General features: G+C 34.0%; 1 protein-coding gene across 1 annotated transcript; it reads right to left on the minus strand.

The window, feature by feature from the left end:
• Positions 1-1,568: 1,568 nt before the first annotated feature.
• Positions 1,569-12,921, minus strand: LOC126810733 (monocarboxylate transporter 13). Its single transcript, XM_050535964.1, has 6 exons — positions 12,829-12,921; positions 11,641-11,751; positions 8,669-9,066; positions 7,342-7,485; positions 3,861-4,736; positions 1,569-2,816 (listed from the first exon to the last, which is right to left on the minus strand). The coding sequence occupies exons 3-6, from the start codon at positions 8,847-8,849 to the stop codon at positions 2,650-2,652; spliced, it is 1,368 nt and encodes a 455-aa protein (XP_050391921.1). The 5' UTR covers positions 8,850-9,066; positions 11,641-11,751; positions 12,829-12,921; the 3' UTR covers positions 1,569-2,649.
• Positions 12,922-14,366: the final 1,445 nt, after the last annotated feature.

Below are 14,366 nucleotides of genomic sequence, written 5' to 3' on the forward strand. Positions count from 1 at the left end.
GATTTGCAAAAATTGTTATTCCTTTTATTATCTAAAATAAAGATGATATCAATAAAAATTTAAAACAACATCACAAAAACAACCTGTCAACACATCACCTTCCAAAAAAACAATATTAATAAAAGTATACTAATATTTATAAAGTCTGCATACAACAAATTTTAAACTAGGGTATTTTAACACGAAACATTATGAAGAAGAATAAAGCACCTCTCATTTCAACCTAAAGTCTGTTTTTGTACTGCTGTTGTGCATGGTTTTCTTAAATAAATTTTAAACTATATACTTGGTAACTAGGTAAGGGGTGGAAAGTGATTGGGGAGATGACCAGTCATTCATACAATTGAACAATAAAATTCCTTACATGGGTTAATTAATGACTTGATATTGGTACATTAAACATTAAACTGTGCTTAACCTGGCATAATAATTCACATCATAAAAAGTTCAATTAACATTAAACTTTACACCTGTAAAAACTGAACAATCGTTAACCAAATATTATGCAAGAGGCCTTAGGATCTTGTTAAGTAAGAAACAATATAAGCCATGTAGTTGTTAAAATGGGGAGAGGGGTGTGGATGGCCGAATGGTTAGTGTGTGCGCATTGAATCATAAGGTTTGTCATCGGTTACCCAGTGTACTCATTCCGTTCTACTCCACTATACCCTGGGTTAATCTATGGGGGAGACAAGTTTTTAAGTTATCCGCCCTTGATGATTGTGCTACATGTATTTTTATCGACCAATCTCATAAATTGTTATTTGAAAAGGAAGTTTGCAAAGGGAAATAACTCTCATCTGACAATGTTAGGAGTTGGCCTATTCCAAATGCGTAATTATTAAAAACCAATTATATATTACGTTAATGAAGACCAGACGTTCATATAATAATGTAGGGTCATTAGTTTTATTTAGAATCGTTCGTGTCCACGTGATATTTTATGTCCACGTGATATTGTAGACAAGTTATTGTGAATCAAATTGCCAAGTATAAGTTCAATAATAATAAACATAACAGAATGACATATTTCAGACAAAGAACGAATAATAATAATAAACTGTTTTCTGATTGGTTCGTAGACTGTAGCTACATTCTAGGCCAGGGCAGATAATTTGAAATCGTGGAAACCCTATGGATTAACCCAGGGTATAGTGGAGTAGAACGGAATGAGTACACTGGGTAACCGAGGATGTGGTTGTACTGACAAGGAGTAGAGTCGCCTGTCAAACCTTGTGGGTTTTCTCCGGGTCCTCTGGTTTCCTCCCACTGCTAAAGACTCCTAAGCGCAAGCGAATTATTTAAATAAAATTGAACCATGTTAGTCCCAAAATGACGTAGTTTGTGTCATGTGAGAAAGTCTATCACCCTTCCTCTCTCCCTTTGGGTAATTTGTATAGCATGGCTAGGAGGGCTAGATTAATCAAAATATTATAGATATATTCCATGGTTAGGATGACATTATTCTGATGATTATATGTATGGTTAGGGCGATTGGTATTTATGTTCCAGTATGTCCTCATCTTCAGTTATGCTGGGAAAATATAAATTAAAACGAAACTCTAATGCAATGGGCTTGTGATGAGAGCTTTATCTTACACAGATATCCATGTACAATCAGCATAAAACATGCTTTTGGATCTGAGAACATTTTGGGCAGGTCATTTGTTTGCCACAAAATTGGCCACAACCTAAATTGAATATAACAAAAATTGTACTAGGGATGAAAAGGGATATGTGCGCAGTCCTTTCCCTAACGAGACATAACATCTATACAAAACATGTGGAACTGCTTGAGAAAATGGTGTTCACAGGTTTGTGAGTACAAGGTATATGTATAAAAAATTGGTACACACTACAAGAGAGTCTATAGATGAACATTTCCTAGCATTGACCGTATTCATGAGGAATGGACTGTCATTTCAATTAACCTTAATTAGGACGACAGTACCATATCAGTGTTCTTCAAAATATTCAGAACCTTAAGAAAACAAATAATTTCCATCGGCTAATTTATAATGACACCATTTTATAGCTTACCATGGGTTAATATCAGATTTGTGTACTATTTTCCCATTTCCTCTAAGTAAGGAAGTAGTAAATACAACTCAAACAGGGTTGCTAACACCTATATAGTTACAGCTTTTAAATTTGGACACACCATTATCTCCACCAGTCCCAAATGCAGATTTGTATCCGACATATGATGTACAAAACTTAATAATGACAATGTACATTTTATAATACTTATTACAAGACATAACATGGTATAAGATTTAACAAGTTGCGGTATAAATGTGATCTAATACGTAGTGGTATAGTGCTAACCAATAAATCATTCACTCATAAATAACAATTAAAATACTTTAAATTGTAAACTATTTAAACTAAAACATCTGAGCATTTATCTACTGATAACAGTATTTTATAATACTTATTACAAGACATACCATGGTATAAGATTGAACAAGTTGGACTATAAATATGGTCTCTTATACGTGCTGGTATAGTGCTAACCAATCAATCATTCATACACAAATAACAAATAAAATACTTTAAATTGTAAACTTTTTAAAATAAAAAATCTGAACAATCATCTATTTTGATACCAGTATTTATAATAATATTGCCTAACATGGTCTTTCCATGTTAAACATCTGTAGCTAGTGTTATTTCTGTTTCCTTACACTGTCTACTGTCATCCTTCAGAGCTTTTTGTATAGGCATGAGAACCAACAAACATCCACCTATTACACATATTACACCTGCTGTATATAAACTTGGTTCATAACTTCCATACACCTCTTCTATTTTACCTATAAAATACAAATTATACATATTTAATCTTGCCTGCATCACAAAATTTAGTCACTGATTTGAATAAAAATGTAAGTTTTAATTAAGTTAATGCTGTTGTGAATCACGATAGCTACGCAAGATATAACTATATACAAGTAGTACACTCTATATATATATCGAGACATGACGGTTCAAGAGATGATGTACCTTATCTAGGATTTTCAAGATAATATATATTTTTATAAAAACCAATAATAATCAATATGAACATCACCTAGTTACCCATTGAAATAAAATATCAGTGGACCAAGAGAATTTTCTAGATCACTCAAACAAGATTTTGTTTGTTTCATCCATAGTAGGTCGAACAAAATTGTCTTTGGGTCGAAGCAAATGTCCATTTGCTCAGTTACTTATTCTCCACCATTTTAAAATCAGTATTTCTACTGGAATTACTCTTTTGTTATAAATAGTCATTTGGAATGTCCTTTGTTACAATTGAAATTTATGAGAACACAGCATTGAATAACTATAAGTATCTCATTGTCATCAAATGAAATTATCAGACAAGTCAGAGAAAATCACCCACAAGTCTAGCTAGTCACACATGGAAGTTGAAATCCTCCCCAACTTTTATCAGTCAACAATGGAAGTGGAAATCTTTCCCAACATTTATCAGTCATCAATGGAAATGGAAATCCTCCCCAACTATCATCAATCACCAATAGATACATGTAGGTATAGACATATTATACAGTCCTTCATGTTTATAAAATTGTGCCGGAGCCATAAAAAGCTCCTGACATCTTGAATATATGCAGTTTAAAAGTAAACAAAAACTGAAAGTAGTTTATTAATCTCAATATTTAGGAGAGCGATTTAGCTAATTTGCAGGAGTCTTTATTTAATGACTCCTTCGAGAGGAGCAGGAGCGAAAGCTCCCCTTAAACATGAAGGACTGATTATACAATTACTGATTAATACAAATATTAATTAGACTTTTTTATTATGCGTCAGTATTGTTCTTACCAAAAGAGCATATAATATTGTTTATTGCTTACCTGCTATTGGTGGTCCTGCAAATGCCCCGATCCCATTGGCTAATAGTAGATAACCTAATCCATGACCCAGATGTTCCATACCTAAAAAATCTGTTACTAAAACTAACAACAAAGCCAGAGTAATACCAAACATAAAACCAGAAACAAATCCTACTGCTAAATAATCCACATAATCTGATATCCACACAAATATAAAGCAACATACACCAAACACAATATTACTAAATGAAAATAATCCTAATCTGTTAATCCAAGGAACATTGCCTAATATAGCTCCTGCTACTCCTCCGATAAATGTTCCTAGTCCAGTTATTGTTACTATAAACGCTGCATCAATTCGTTCAACACCTTGTTCAACAAGATAATCAGGTATAAAAGTTACCGTAATAGCACACGAACAGTTCCAACAAATATTATTAATACAATAAACTACAAAACCAAAATTCTGGAACACAAAAAGGTGCTTATGGTAAATTTTTGCCAAACACGAGCCTGCAACTTTTTTCATAATTGGGGTTTTATTAACAGACACAGTTGAATTCTTATTCTCCTGGATATCCAAAAGAGCCATCTTAGTTTCATTATTAATGTCGGTTTTAATATCTGTATTGCTATCTGATAAAGAGGTTTTTGTTGATTGAGGAACAGGTCTTAACAAAGCGCCAAATACTAAAACATGAAGATTTATCCCACTGATAATATATAAAGATCCCTTCCATGTGAATTCCTCGATGAGGTAACCAGCTAAAATAGGCATGACAGCTGATCCTAGACCTGACCCACTTGTAGCTACTCCAGTTGATAAACTCTGATACTTATTATAATACAATCCACTCAATACATGTGAAGGTGTGTATGACATACAACATCCAAGTCCTGTGAATACAAAATATTAAATTTACATAACACATTAATAAATTCATCTAAGAATTGGATTAGGCATTACTGGTTTAAATGTGAACTAAAGTCTTTGCAGACGTTTTATATTTTATTCAATATCTAGTATTAGTGTTACAAGTGGTCCACGTCGTCACAGCAGTTATGTCCACATGAAGGTTTTCGACCCATCTGAACTACTGGGCACTGTTGTTTCCAACCCACTCCCATCCTGTACCACTGACAAGGGGAACCGCACCGGAGTTGTCTTGTACATATCTGTGTAAGTGTAGTCAGTGTGAAAATAAAACAAAAAGACTGTTAAAGAAACTGAATTTGATGTTTATACATGTAGTTACAGCAATGATAATAACGACTAACTTTGGTGACATCTAAAATGAAGAGTAACTGCGTAATTTTAATTTACTTCAATAAATAATTATTTGTTGCCTTATATTTATATTTGTAAGCTAATTACATAATTATAGATATGGTTTCATTTTAAATATGTAGGCCGTAAATCTGAACTAGAAGTTTACAGCTACATGTATGGGCATGGATTTAGGGGGGACGAATAGGTCTCTGCCCCCCCCCCCCCCAAGATTTTGATCGCCAGAACAGATTTTGAGGTTTATATCCACATGATGGTGAGCTTGTTTCCACGTATCTGGAACTGAATCGGGACATGGAACAAGAATTGCCATTCTTCAAGCGCCAGTTTTCGGCCAAATCTATTTCACTTGTGCACGAAGCATTCCTCATTATGTCACCTGGAGTGAGGCAGACATTTCCTTCTGTCGAAGCTCTTCTCATCTCACACTGCTGAACCCCGCTAGTTCCTGCTCAGCTGAGCGATCCTTCATCACTCTGCGCCGTATCAAAACTTGGCTGCGAAACTCCATGACGCAAAACCGACTGAGCCACTTGATGGGGTGTGCGGTGCATAATGACCCCCTTCATATCGCCAAGATATTGAAATAGAACAGTCCAAATCGTAGAATGAACGTCTTTAGGCGATTCACTTAACTTCATGAACAATTAATATTTATGCAGCTTTGATGTAGGGAATCAATTTTTCCATATTGTCATCATATTACCCCTAGTTTAGTTACAGCCTTCATCGAAATAACACTGGTTCGTAATTATTTATCTCGTTTGGTAATGAAATGTTCCAGATTCCAGGGTATGTCCATCCCCCCCCCAAAAGTTATGACAAATCCACGCCCTTGGCTACATGTAGTAAAAATACTGTAGGGTCTAACTGAAAGAATATGTGGGTTGTGGGATTATATTTTGTGAAAAAGATCACATGGTTTCAATGCGATTCACAATACTACTGACATATTCTGGTCTTAATTACTTCATAACCATATTGCTCAACCTATATCAAACATATCTCCTGGCTCATCAGATTCAAGCCATCCAGCCCATAACTTCTGGGTAAACACCAGCCCACCAACCCTCACAGCCCCCCCCCCCCCCGACCCGAGACATCATTAATGATATAAATATTGGGCTTGTGTGCCCACCTATGATCTTGTGCATCATACAGCATCTACAGTCACCTGAAATACTTTTCTCGATTGCAGACATTTGATAGGAAGGGAGATAACTCTTTTTTACCGTTAATGGATTTCCAAAATTCCTTTTTCAACCTCAGCATTTATAATATTATAACATTCCAACTTCAGAATTATTAGTATCACTATAGCATTTACTTGACAATTTTGACGATTTTCATCAGGCCCTAAATCGAGTTATTGCAAACATTTTGCTTGAAACTCTTGGGATTTGTGTTCCTGGTGTTATAAGCATTCGAAAAATTTATAGTTTGTTTCGCATCGAGGACCTGGTATCGAAACTTCATGCTAGGAATTTTGGCTGCAGGCCTAACAAACCAATACTTCCATTTGGCAGGATTAGTGAACAAAGAAGAGCTGTGATTGACTGGTTCTATACCCTTGATCCACATAATATATCAGATGAGACCTAGTGTTATTGAGAGATACAAGAATGTAAACAGAATAAAGATTTAGATCTTTTGGTCACTTGTTTGGAGATAGAAGGGGTTTAATTTAATGTCTACTCAACACACAAACTATGTCATTTCGGGACTAAAAAATATGGTACATAATTTATTTTATTTCAATAATTCACCTATATCAGGGCGAATAATATACATGTATTCCTCACCATTTGACTCATTGACCGACCTTATGATCTAAAGCACACTTAAAAATACATTATGCAAGACCTGAAATGTTATCTGAATTATTAATTAGACATTAATTAACTTATCCAGACCATAATCAACTCTCGATGGCATCGCTAGCCTGCGATATTTAGTGGATTAGAACCCTGTCTGCTGCTCCTGATTGAATCAAAAATTGGATAATCCAGACTATGTTTTCTATCGTACTGACTTTAGTAATGACGATTGAGGCTGGGCCAAAAATACTCGGTTCAGGGTGGATCAATTTCACTGAAATTTTTGGCAAATTGCCTTTACATTATCTAGTTTTTAACTATTATAGTGAGAACTACCAGCTCTTTATCTAATCTTCCAAAATGTATCTTTAGTCATAATAAAATAACATATACTCACCATTTAGTAGACCATAAAAGATGTATAAAGCTGGTAAGTATGGCAATATAGGAATCATCAGTAAACCAACTGTACTCATTACACCTCCAACTAATACGATTAATCTATGTGAGAACTTTGTCATCAAATAACCCACTAATGGACCTTCAAATATATCCAATTAAAAATTAAAGATAGCTTCTACCCATACATATGCATAGATCTTCATGATCTTTTCATAGATTGTGAACTGTTTTCTGTAACATGTTCACAAGCTTTAACCGTTAAAGTATTAAAGGGAAAATACCTCTGCTAAATGTATTCAATATTCAGCTTGCATAAATTTAGACGAGAAAGTGGGATAACTCTGTAACTTGCATTTGAAATATTCTGAATTCATTTAGGGTTCCTTACGTGGAAACTAACATTATCAAATATGAGTCATGAATGGAAACATATTTCCATTAACATTACTTGTATCACCAATCAAAAGCCTTTAGTGTTTAATTTATTTACAGCCTTTAGCTTGTTACTACTACTATCTCAAATTGCAGTTTCATTTTTTTACACCTACATTGTGTCATACAAGTGTAATAAACAGATAGCTTACTGATACCTTATCATAAGATAAATAATGAAAACCATAGGCCTAGTTTATTCCCTAACCTGTAAACTTACAAGACAGGCAACAAAATACACCTCAGTTGGTAAATGCAATTCCGAATTGGTAAGTAGTAAAAAATATATAGCCAGGAGTGTCGGAATACTTTGTTTTTAAATATTAATTTAGAAATTCACACAGATTATTTCTTAATAATCAGGCCTAGAAATAATGAATTTAGTTGTAACTGACAATATGACAGGCACTACTCTAGTGAACTAGACCTGACATTTTGACCTTTGTGCAGAGTGCTGGACATGCATTAATAATATCAATAAGACAATTATGTGCCAGACAAAACGAAAGGTACCAGACCCAACTGTGTCTGAATTAAAGCCCAAATTTGTACCTGACATTGTCTGTTGGTTGCCAACTAATTTCAGACTTAGTTTTCAAATGTTATTCTTGAGAAACATGAAGGATTTAATGAGGTTATAACACAGTATGTTTGAACTTCAAAGACAGAAGGTGGTTTGTTTTCCTACACTAATCACATTAATTTTGCTACTTAACTATAGTTTTTTGTGTCCAAATTGTGGAATAAAACATAGGACAGAAAGACAGGCTTTTTTCAGCTTACTTTTTCCCACAGAACTTTTAAGTTTCCATGAAATTGACGTTAATGTGTTTTGCTGTATTTTAAAGTCAACAAGATTCTACATGTAGTATCTAATCAGTTTTACTGACCTGATCCAAGGAAAACACCAAGATTTATTGACAGTATAAATGATACTGCAAAAGCATCATCTTTAAAATAATCCAAAAACTCCACTGCATAGACACCCATAGCAAAACTTGTTCCAAAGGTGATAAACTGGATCATAAATGCTGCAAATACAATGACCAAACCCCATCTTCCTCCTTCCATCACTGAATTTTATGATTTAGTGCCAGTATCCCATTTATTCCAATATCCAGATATTATAACAAGGATCAAAAAGTGCTATGATAAATATGTCTATGACTCACTTTGAGTTTTTGAATAATTATTCAAAATTATACAAATCAATAAGCAGATAATTTATTTTTCACAGATGAACTACATGTACATGCATACTGATGAGCGTTTCTTCTTTCAATATTTCCTATAAGAGATATCAAATTATAAATATCATCTACAAATTAAATGGTTCATTTAAAGACGCCTGTTACAAATAAGATAAAATCAGCATTTTTTCACTGAAAATACTTAAAGCGGCATTAGGTAAGATTAGTTAAAAAATTGATAATGAAAAGAGAATATCCTGAAAATTTTAGTCAAATTACTTCACCCTGAGCCTAGATATCGGTGATACAATTATAGCCTAGCCTCGATTGTCATTAGACTCATTACCACCATTATTACGATAATAAACAAAGTCCCGATTGTCCATTTTTACAGAAACATATATAAATCTACTTATATCGCAGCCATCCGATGGCATCAAAGGTTCATTATGGTCTTGGTAAGTTAATACATGTATAATTAATAATATATATAACATTTTCAGGCCTAAAGAAAGACCTGCAATAGACAGATTTTGCTCTTGCATTTTGCTCGTTTAATTACTTAATATATATCTACTCAAAATACTTGTTTACCAAACATTTTATATCCTAATTACTTTAGGAAAAGGAATATTTTTATTATATTTATATGTGTAGCCTATGCTATAAGAATTTCTTGTAACACTGATAAATCACAAGCATTTGACAGATCATGGAATTAACGCCAAGACTGGCTTACATTCTACTATAATATTGTAAGTATTTGTGAAACACCTACGCCCCATCTTTTTTAAAATTCTGTTATACCACATATCTGCTGCTATTATATTTTCGTGAACCTCCCAATACATCGCATGGACTGAAAGAGTGTTTATTCCTCTTTCATTGTCTGAAATCCTTCCCCGTAAAGCACCACCTTCTATTTTGAGGTCAATTTTGCTTTTACAAACATCTGGTGCTATTTCATCTTCTTGAGCCAATCAAGACTTGGCATGGAATGAAAGTCCTCTACATTGCATAGAATCCATCCACGTAAAACAATACCCCCACCCCCGTCTTTTTTGTCAATTCTGTTTTACCAAACCTCTGCTGTTTTATTTTCTCAAGTCATCAAATAATATGGCACCACAGATTATTCCTGAAAGTGCTTGACATACTCTGCAATTCAGTTTTCTAATAGATTGCATTGTTGAATTCATTTTACTCATGTCTTAGATCTGATCGTAAAATTATTTGTTGTCAATGAAAATTTTATATCTTATATGTTAGAATAGTCCCATAATAATATTTAACTTCTTTAAAACTGAATGATGTTGTCCACCATTATTCTAAATTGAGAAGTTTGATGACTTAATCAAACATGCACAGAACTGCATCACAAAATCCAATAAATCTTTACTATATAGATAAATGTTGATTTGGGTTTTAGTGATGCTAACCCAGGACCAGATTACGGTAAGGGGGTAGCTGCCTGGGCTACAGACAGGGCCCCTATATTAAAGGGGCCCCAATATTAAAGGGACCCCTAAAAAAGTTATAAAACTGCTTTATATAAAGAAAATAATTTTATATTTATCATGTTGTATATTTTGTGCCTAATAAATATATTTATCGACCGTACTGACATACAAATTGCATTTGTGTGAGTGTGACCGACAATGACCATAATATGCCCCTTTTCACTGTTGATGCAAGGTCCCCACTGACTTTTTCAACCAGGGGCCCCATTAATCTTGTCATCATGCTAACCAAATGACTTTTCACATCTATTAGCATAACGAATTATAGTTTACTTAATTTCAAGTTATTAGAAATCAAATATGGGAGAGCTTTTTATTTGGCACCTTACCTCATCAAATAGCCCTCCTTATTTCATCAGTTTGCATGGTTTAATTAGCAAACAATGTTAAAATGTGACCATCTTAATCATAAAAAGATATCTACTGTAATTCATTAGAGCTCCTTTATGTATAGCAAATAAAGCAATGTAGTAATAGATCACAGGAAATGGGTGCTATATGTATAATAAACCAGTGACCTGTTTGCTGGACTGTAGACTATCCTTTTGCTTAAAAAGTGTTAAAGACCTTAATTAATCCAAACTTTTAATGTTAATCAGTTTAGTATTTAATTGTGTCATGTTTAAACCAGCGTTTCTGTCCAAAGAATTCTTGGTGATAAGCTTGGTTGATATAAAGTTTAATGAATGAATAGTATTATTAGTAACATTTTAATTATTGAATTGTGTGTAACCTAATCTTATTGCTATGAACAATAATCCAAGATCCACTTTTATTTCTAAGATGCATTTGTCCATTAAATTATGTAGAGTAAGGTCTTTTATTGTAAATAGTTTCATTATTACATGTGTTGTTATTAGTAAACTATATAAATTAGGCCTTCTTATGTAAATACTTACAAACGAGGGCAATTCCAAAAACACTCACATTGTATTTAGACAGAATTATGGAAGTATCTTGATAGTAACCAGTTGTACTTTATTCAGATCCAGCTTTTCACAATTTGGAGATAACCAGTTAAGTTCATGAATGCAGTAATGAGTAATACAATAAATTTCACTTGATTACACATGTAATTCTGCTGGAGATAAAAAAAAAACATGTCCCTAACTGACATTACATTTCATGGATATCACAAATTCTTACATTTACCTTCATATTAAAATCAATTATATTTGTTGTTCAGGTTGTGTTTTCTTCTTAGTATTGAGCTGTTGTCTAAAAACTTTATTACTGTTAGGCTACTCACATTACCATTTGTACCTGCAATTTAAAGAAGGTTAAATTAAACTACATCATTTATTTGTATGGTATTGATAACTTGATAAGTAATACTGGTTTTAATCATCTTCTATAAGTTCTGATTTTCATCAATTAGGAGCCACAGTAGCTCAGTGAGTAAGATGCTGGCTTGCTAACCAGGAGGTCTTGGGTTCACTCCTGGTGTTGTCCAAGAAAGTTCCTTTGGATTTTCTGGCATGGTTTTCTCTTGTCAGTGGTGCATAATGGAGGTCCTGACAAATGAAAACAGTGACAGCCATTCTGATAGGACAAAAGAAAGAGGTCCTGTTAACTCATTGGCAGGCTGTAGTGTCGCTGTCCGAGCAAAATTTTCCACATATACCCATCTTCATTAGCCCAGTTGGTGCTGAAAAATAAGATGTTCAAGCATCAATCTGATTAAAAATATATGCGGTAACTCACATTATATATATGAACATGTTGATTTTTCTTTGCGGTAAAATTATACTGAACAGCACTATATTTACAATACTGTGATTTTAGTAGTAGTGGGGTGAGCTTATATTTTTTAAAGGAATTTCTTTTTGAACTTTGGACATTAAATTTTTAAAGAAAAAGATATTTTCTATGCATTTCTTTTTCCTTTAAATGGAAGACTTCTTTATTAAAGGGAAGTTGGATGGCTGAATGGTTAGCACGCACGCGTTGTATCATACGGTCTGTCATTGAGTCAACTGGTGGGGTTTCGATTTCCCGGTTGTAATTCAACATCATCATGTGGTTATAATTAGATTATCAACGAACACTTATGTGAAATCTAGAACTGTGTATTGCACCTAATACTATACGAAATCAACTTTCTACATGTAAATACATCCGACCAAATAACTCTTTTAAAGGTAAATTAATACAAATACATTAAGAACACAGTTCAGCTTTTTTGCATCGTACCCAAACACCCAGCACATGAGTAAAATTCATGAATCCGCCCTTCATGTCAAGAACTAAAAGTTGAAACCAACAATGCATTCTCCAACCTGTACATATCCATAAAATATAATTCAGCATATAATTGCAAGGAAATATTGAAATACTCACTGAACTTAATGGAATTATGCCCCCCGTTTCTATCAGTTGACATTATTTCTAATCGCACGTATCACGGTGAAATTACTCCACCATTGTGATCAATATATTTCAGAGTACTCTCCCTTAGATTGCGTTCCGTTCAACCATGATAGAATTATGCGATCTATGCCATCATTATACTGTAGGCTACATTTATTTAAAGGACATTATATTGGTGTCAGTCATTATCACATCACATATGTGATAGAACTGGTTAAACACATTTCAAATATAATTTTAACACAGAGATCATTGCTACGATAGTGAGTTACGAAGTTTTCAAGAATTTGAAAAAAGGGGTGACGTCTTAACTGACTGAAATGACGAGTGATAGATACACAGGCGAATTTTTGCTCACTTATAATTCCTTGGAGAAGAAAACGAGAAAAATAAGTAACTGATCAAATACCCAAAGAATGGGTTTTTAAAAAAAAAAAAAAAAGAACTAGACTACCAAGATGGTAAAACGAAATCTTCAGATAGAGAGAGAGAAATGGGTTTAACGCCCACTCGACACAAACTAGGTCATTTCGGGACTAACACAAGGTTCAATTTTATTTTAATAATTCGCTTGCGCGTAGGGGTCTTTAGCAGTGGGAGGAAACCGGAGGACCCGGAGAAAACCCATGAAGTTGGACAGGCGACCCTACTCCTTGTCACGTACAACCGGGGAATCGAAACCACGCAAGTTGACTCAATGACAGATATTAGCACACGCTAACAATTCGGCCATCACCCCCCACCCCCTGGTCAAAACCAACAGAATGATGAAAAAAAGAAAGGAGAATGATAAATACAAAAGGAGCTCTTTTACTGTTTTTATTGACAATACTCACCTCGGACAGCTGAATACAAATACGTGTTTTAGTAGAGCACATTCTTGTAAAATTTTCACAACACTGAAGGCTGATATTAGGCTATTTAATTAATTTAATATAAGATATGTATCTAAGGCGTCGATAGCTTCTCACTACCACGACAACATGCCGATTAATGATCCACAACCACATAGTTTAAATATAAATCAATAATATCCTTGGTATAACACATACACCCTTCTCGTCTGATTTCAGATTCTAGGCGCAAGAAAACAATTACTTGAAGTCGCGCAGCTTATGAAACCACGTCTCGTCTGTGGAGTTCAGATACCCACAACCTTTTGATTTACAACTAGTCTGGTGTCTCTACTGGTTTCCCCGGGGTTATTGTCCAAATTATCGACTGTAATAATGGTGTCTTGCACAAAGTATGGTATGCACAACCATTCTAGATACAAATGGCAAGTGGTATTATGTCATAATACTTCTTTCCATTTGAGGAATTCAATTAGCTAAGCACCTTGTGAGGTACTTTGGTATATATATATATATATATATATATGTTCTGAGATTTAATGGAATATACTCACATATTTTATAGCCTTGCTAAACATTGCAAATTTCCATGCAGGAGCGGGTCTACTATGAAACTAATGAAGCGTAAGCAGGGTCCCTAATCCAGAAGGGATC

This window comes from Patella vulgata, chromosome 2, assembly GCF_932274485.2.
Source record: "Patella vulgata chromosome 2, xgPatVulg1.2, whole genome shotgun sequence".
NCBI classification, from domain to species: Eukaryota; Metazoa; Mollusca; class Gastropoda; family Patellidae; genus Patella; species Patella vulgata.

Coding starts and splice junctions, on each gene's coding strand:
- LOC126810733 (XM_050535964.1), bottom strand. CDS start 8,849: ATGGAAGGAGGAAGATGGGGTTTGGTCATTGTATTTGCAGCATTTATG. Junction 7,486..8,668: donor TGGTGTTTTCCTTGGATCAG/GTCAGTAAAACT, acceptor ATATATTTGAAG/GTCCATTAGTGGGTTATTTG. Junction 4,737..7,341: donor CTTTTATGGTCTACTAAATG/GTGAGTATATGT, acceptor TTGTATTCACAG/GACTTGGATGTTGTATGTCA.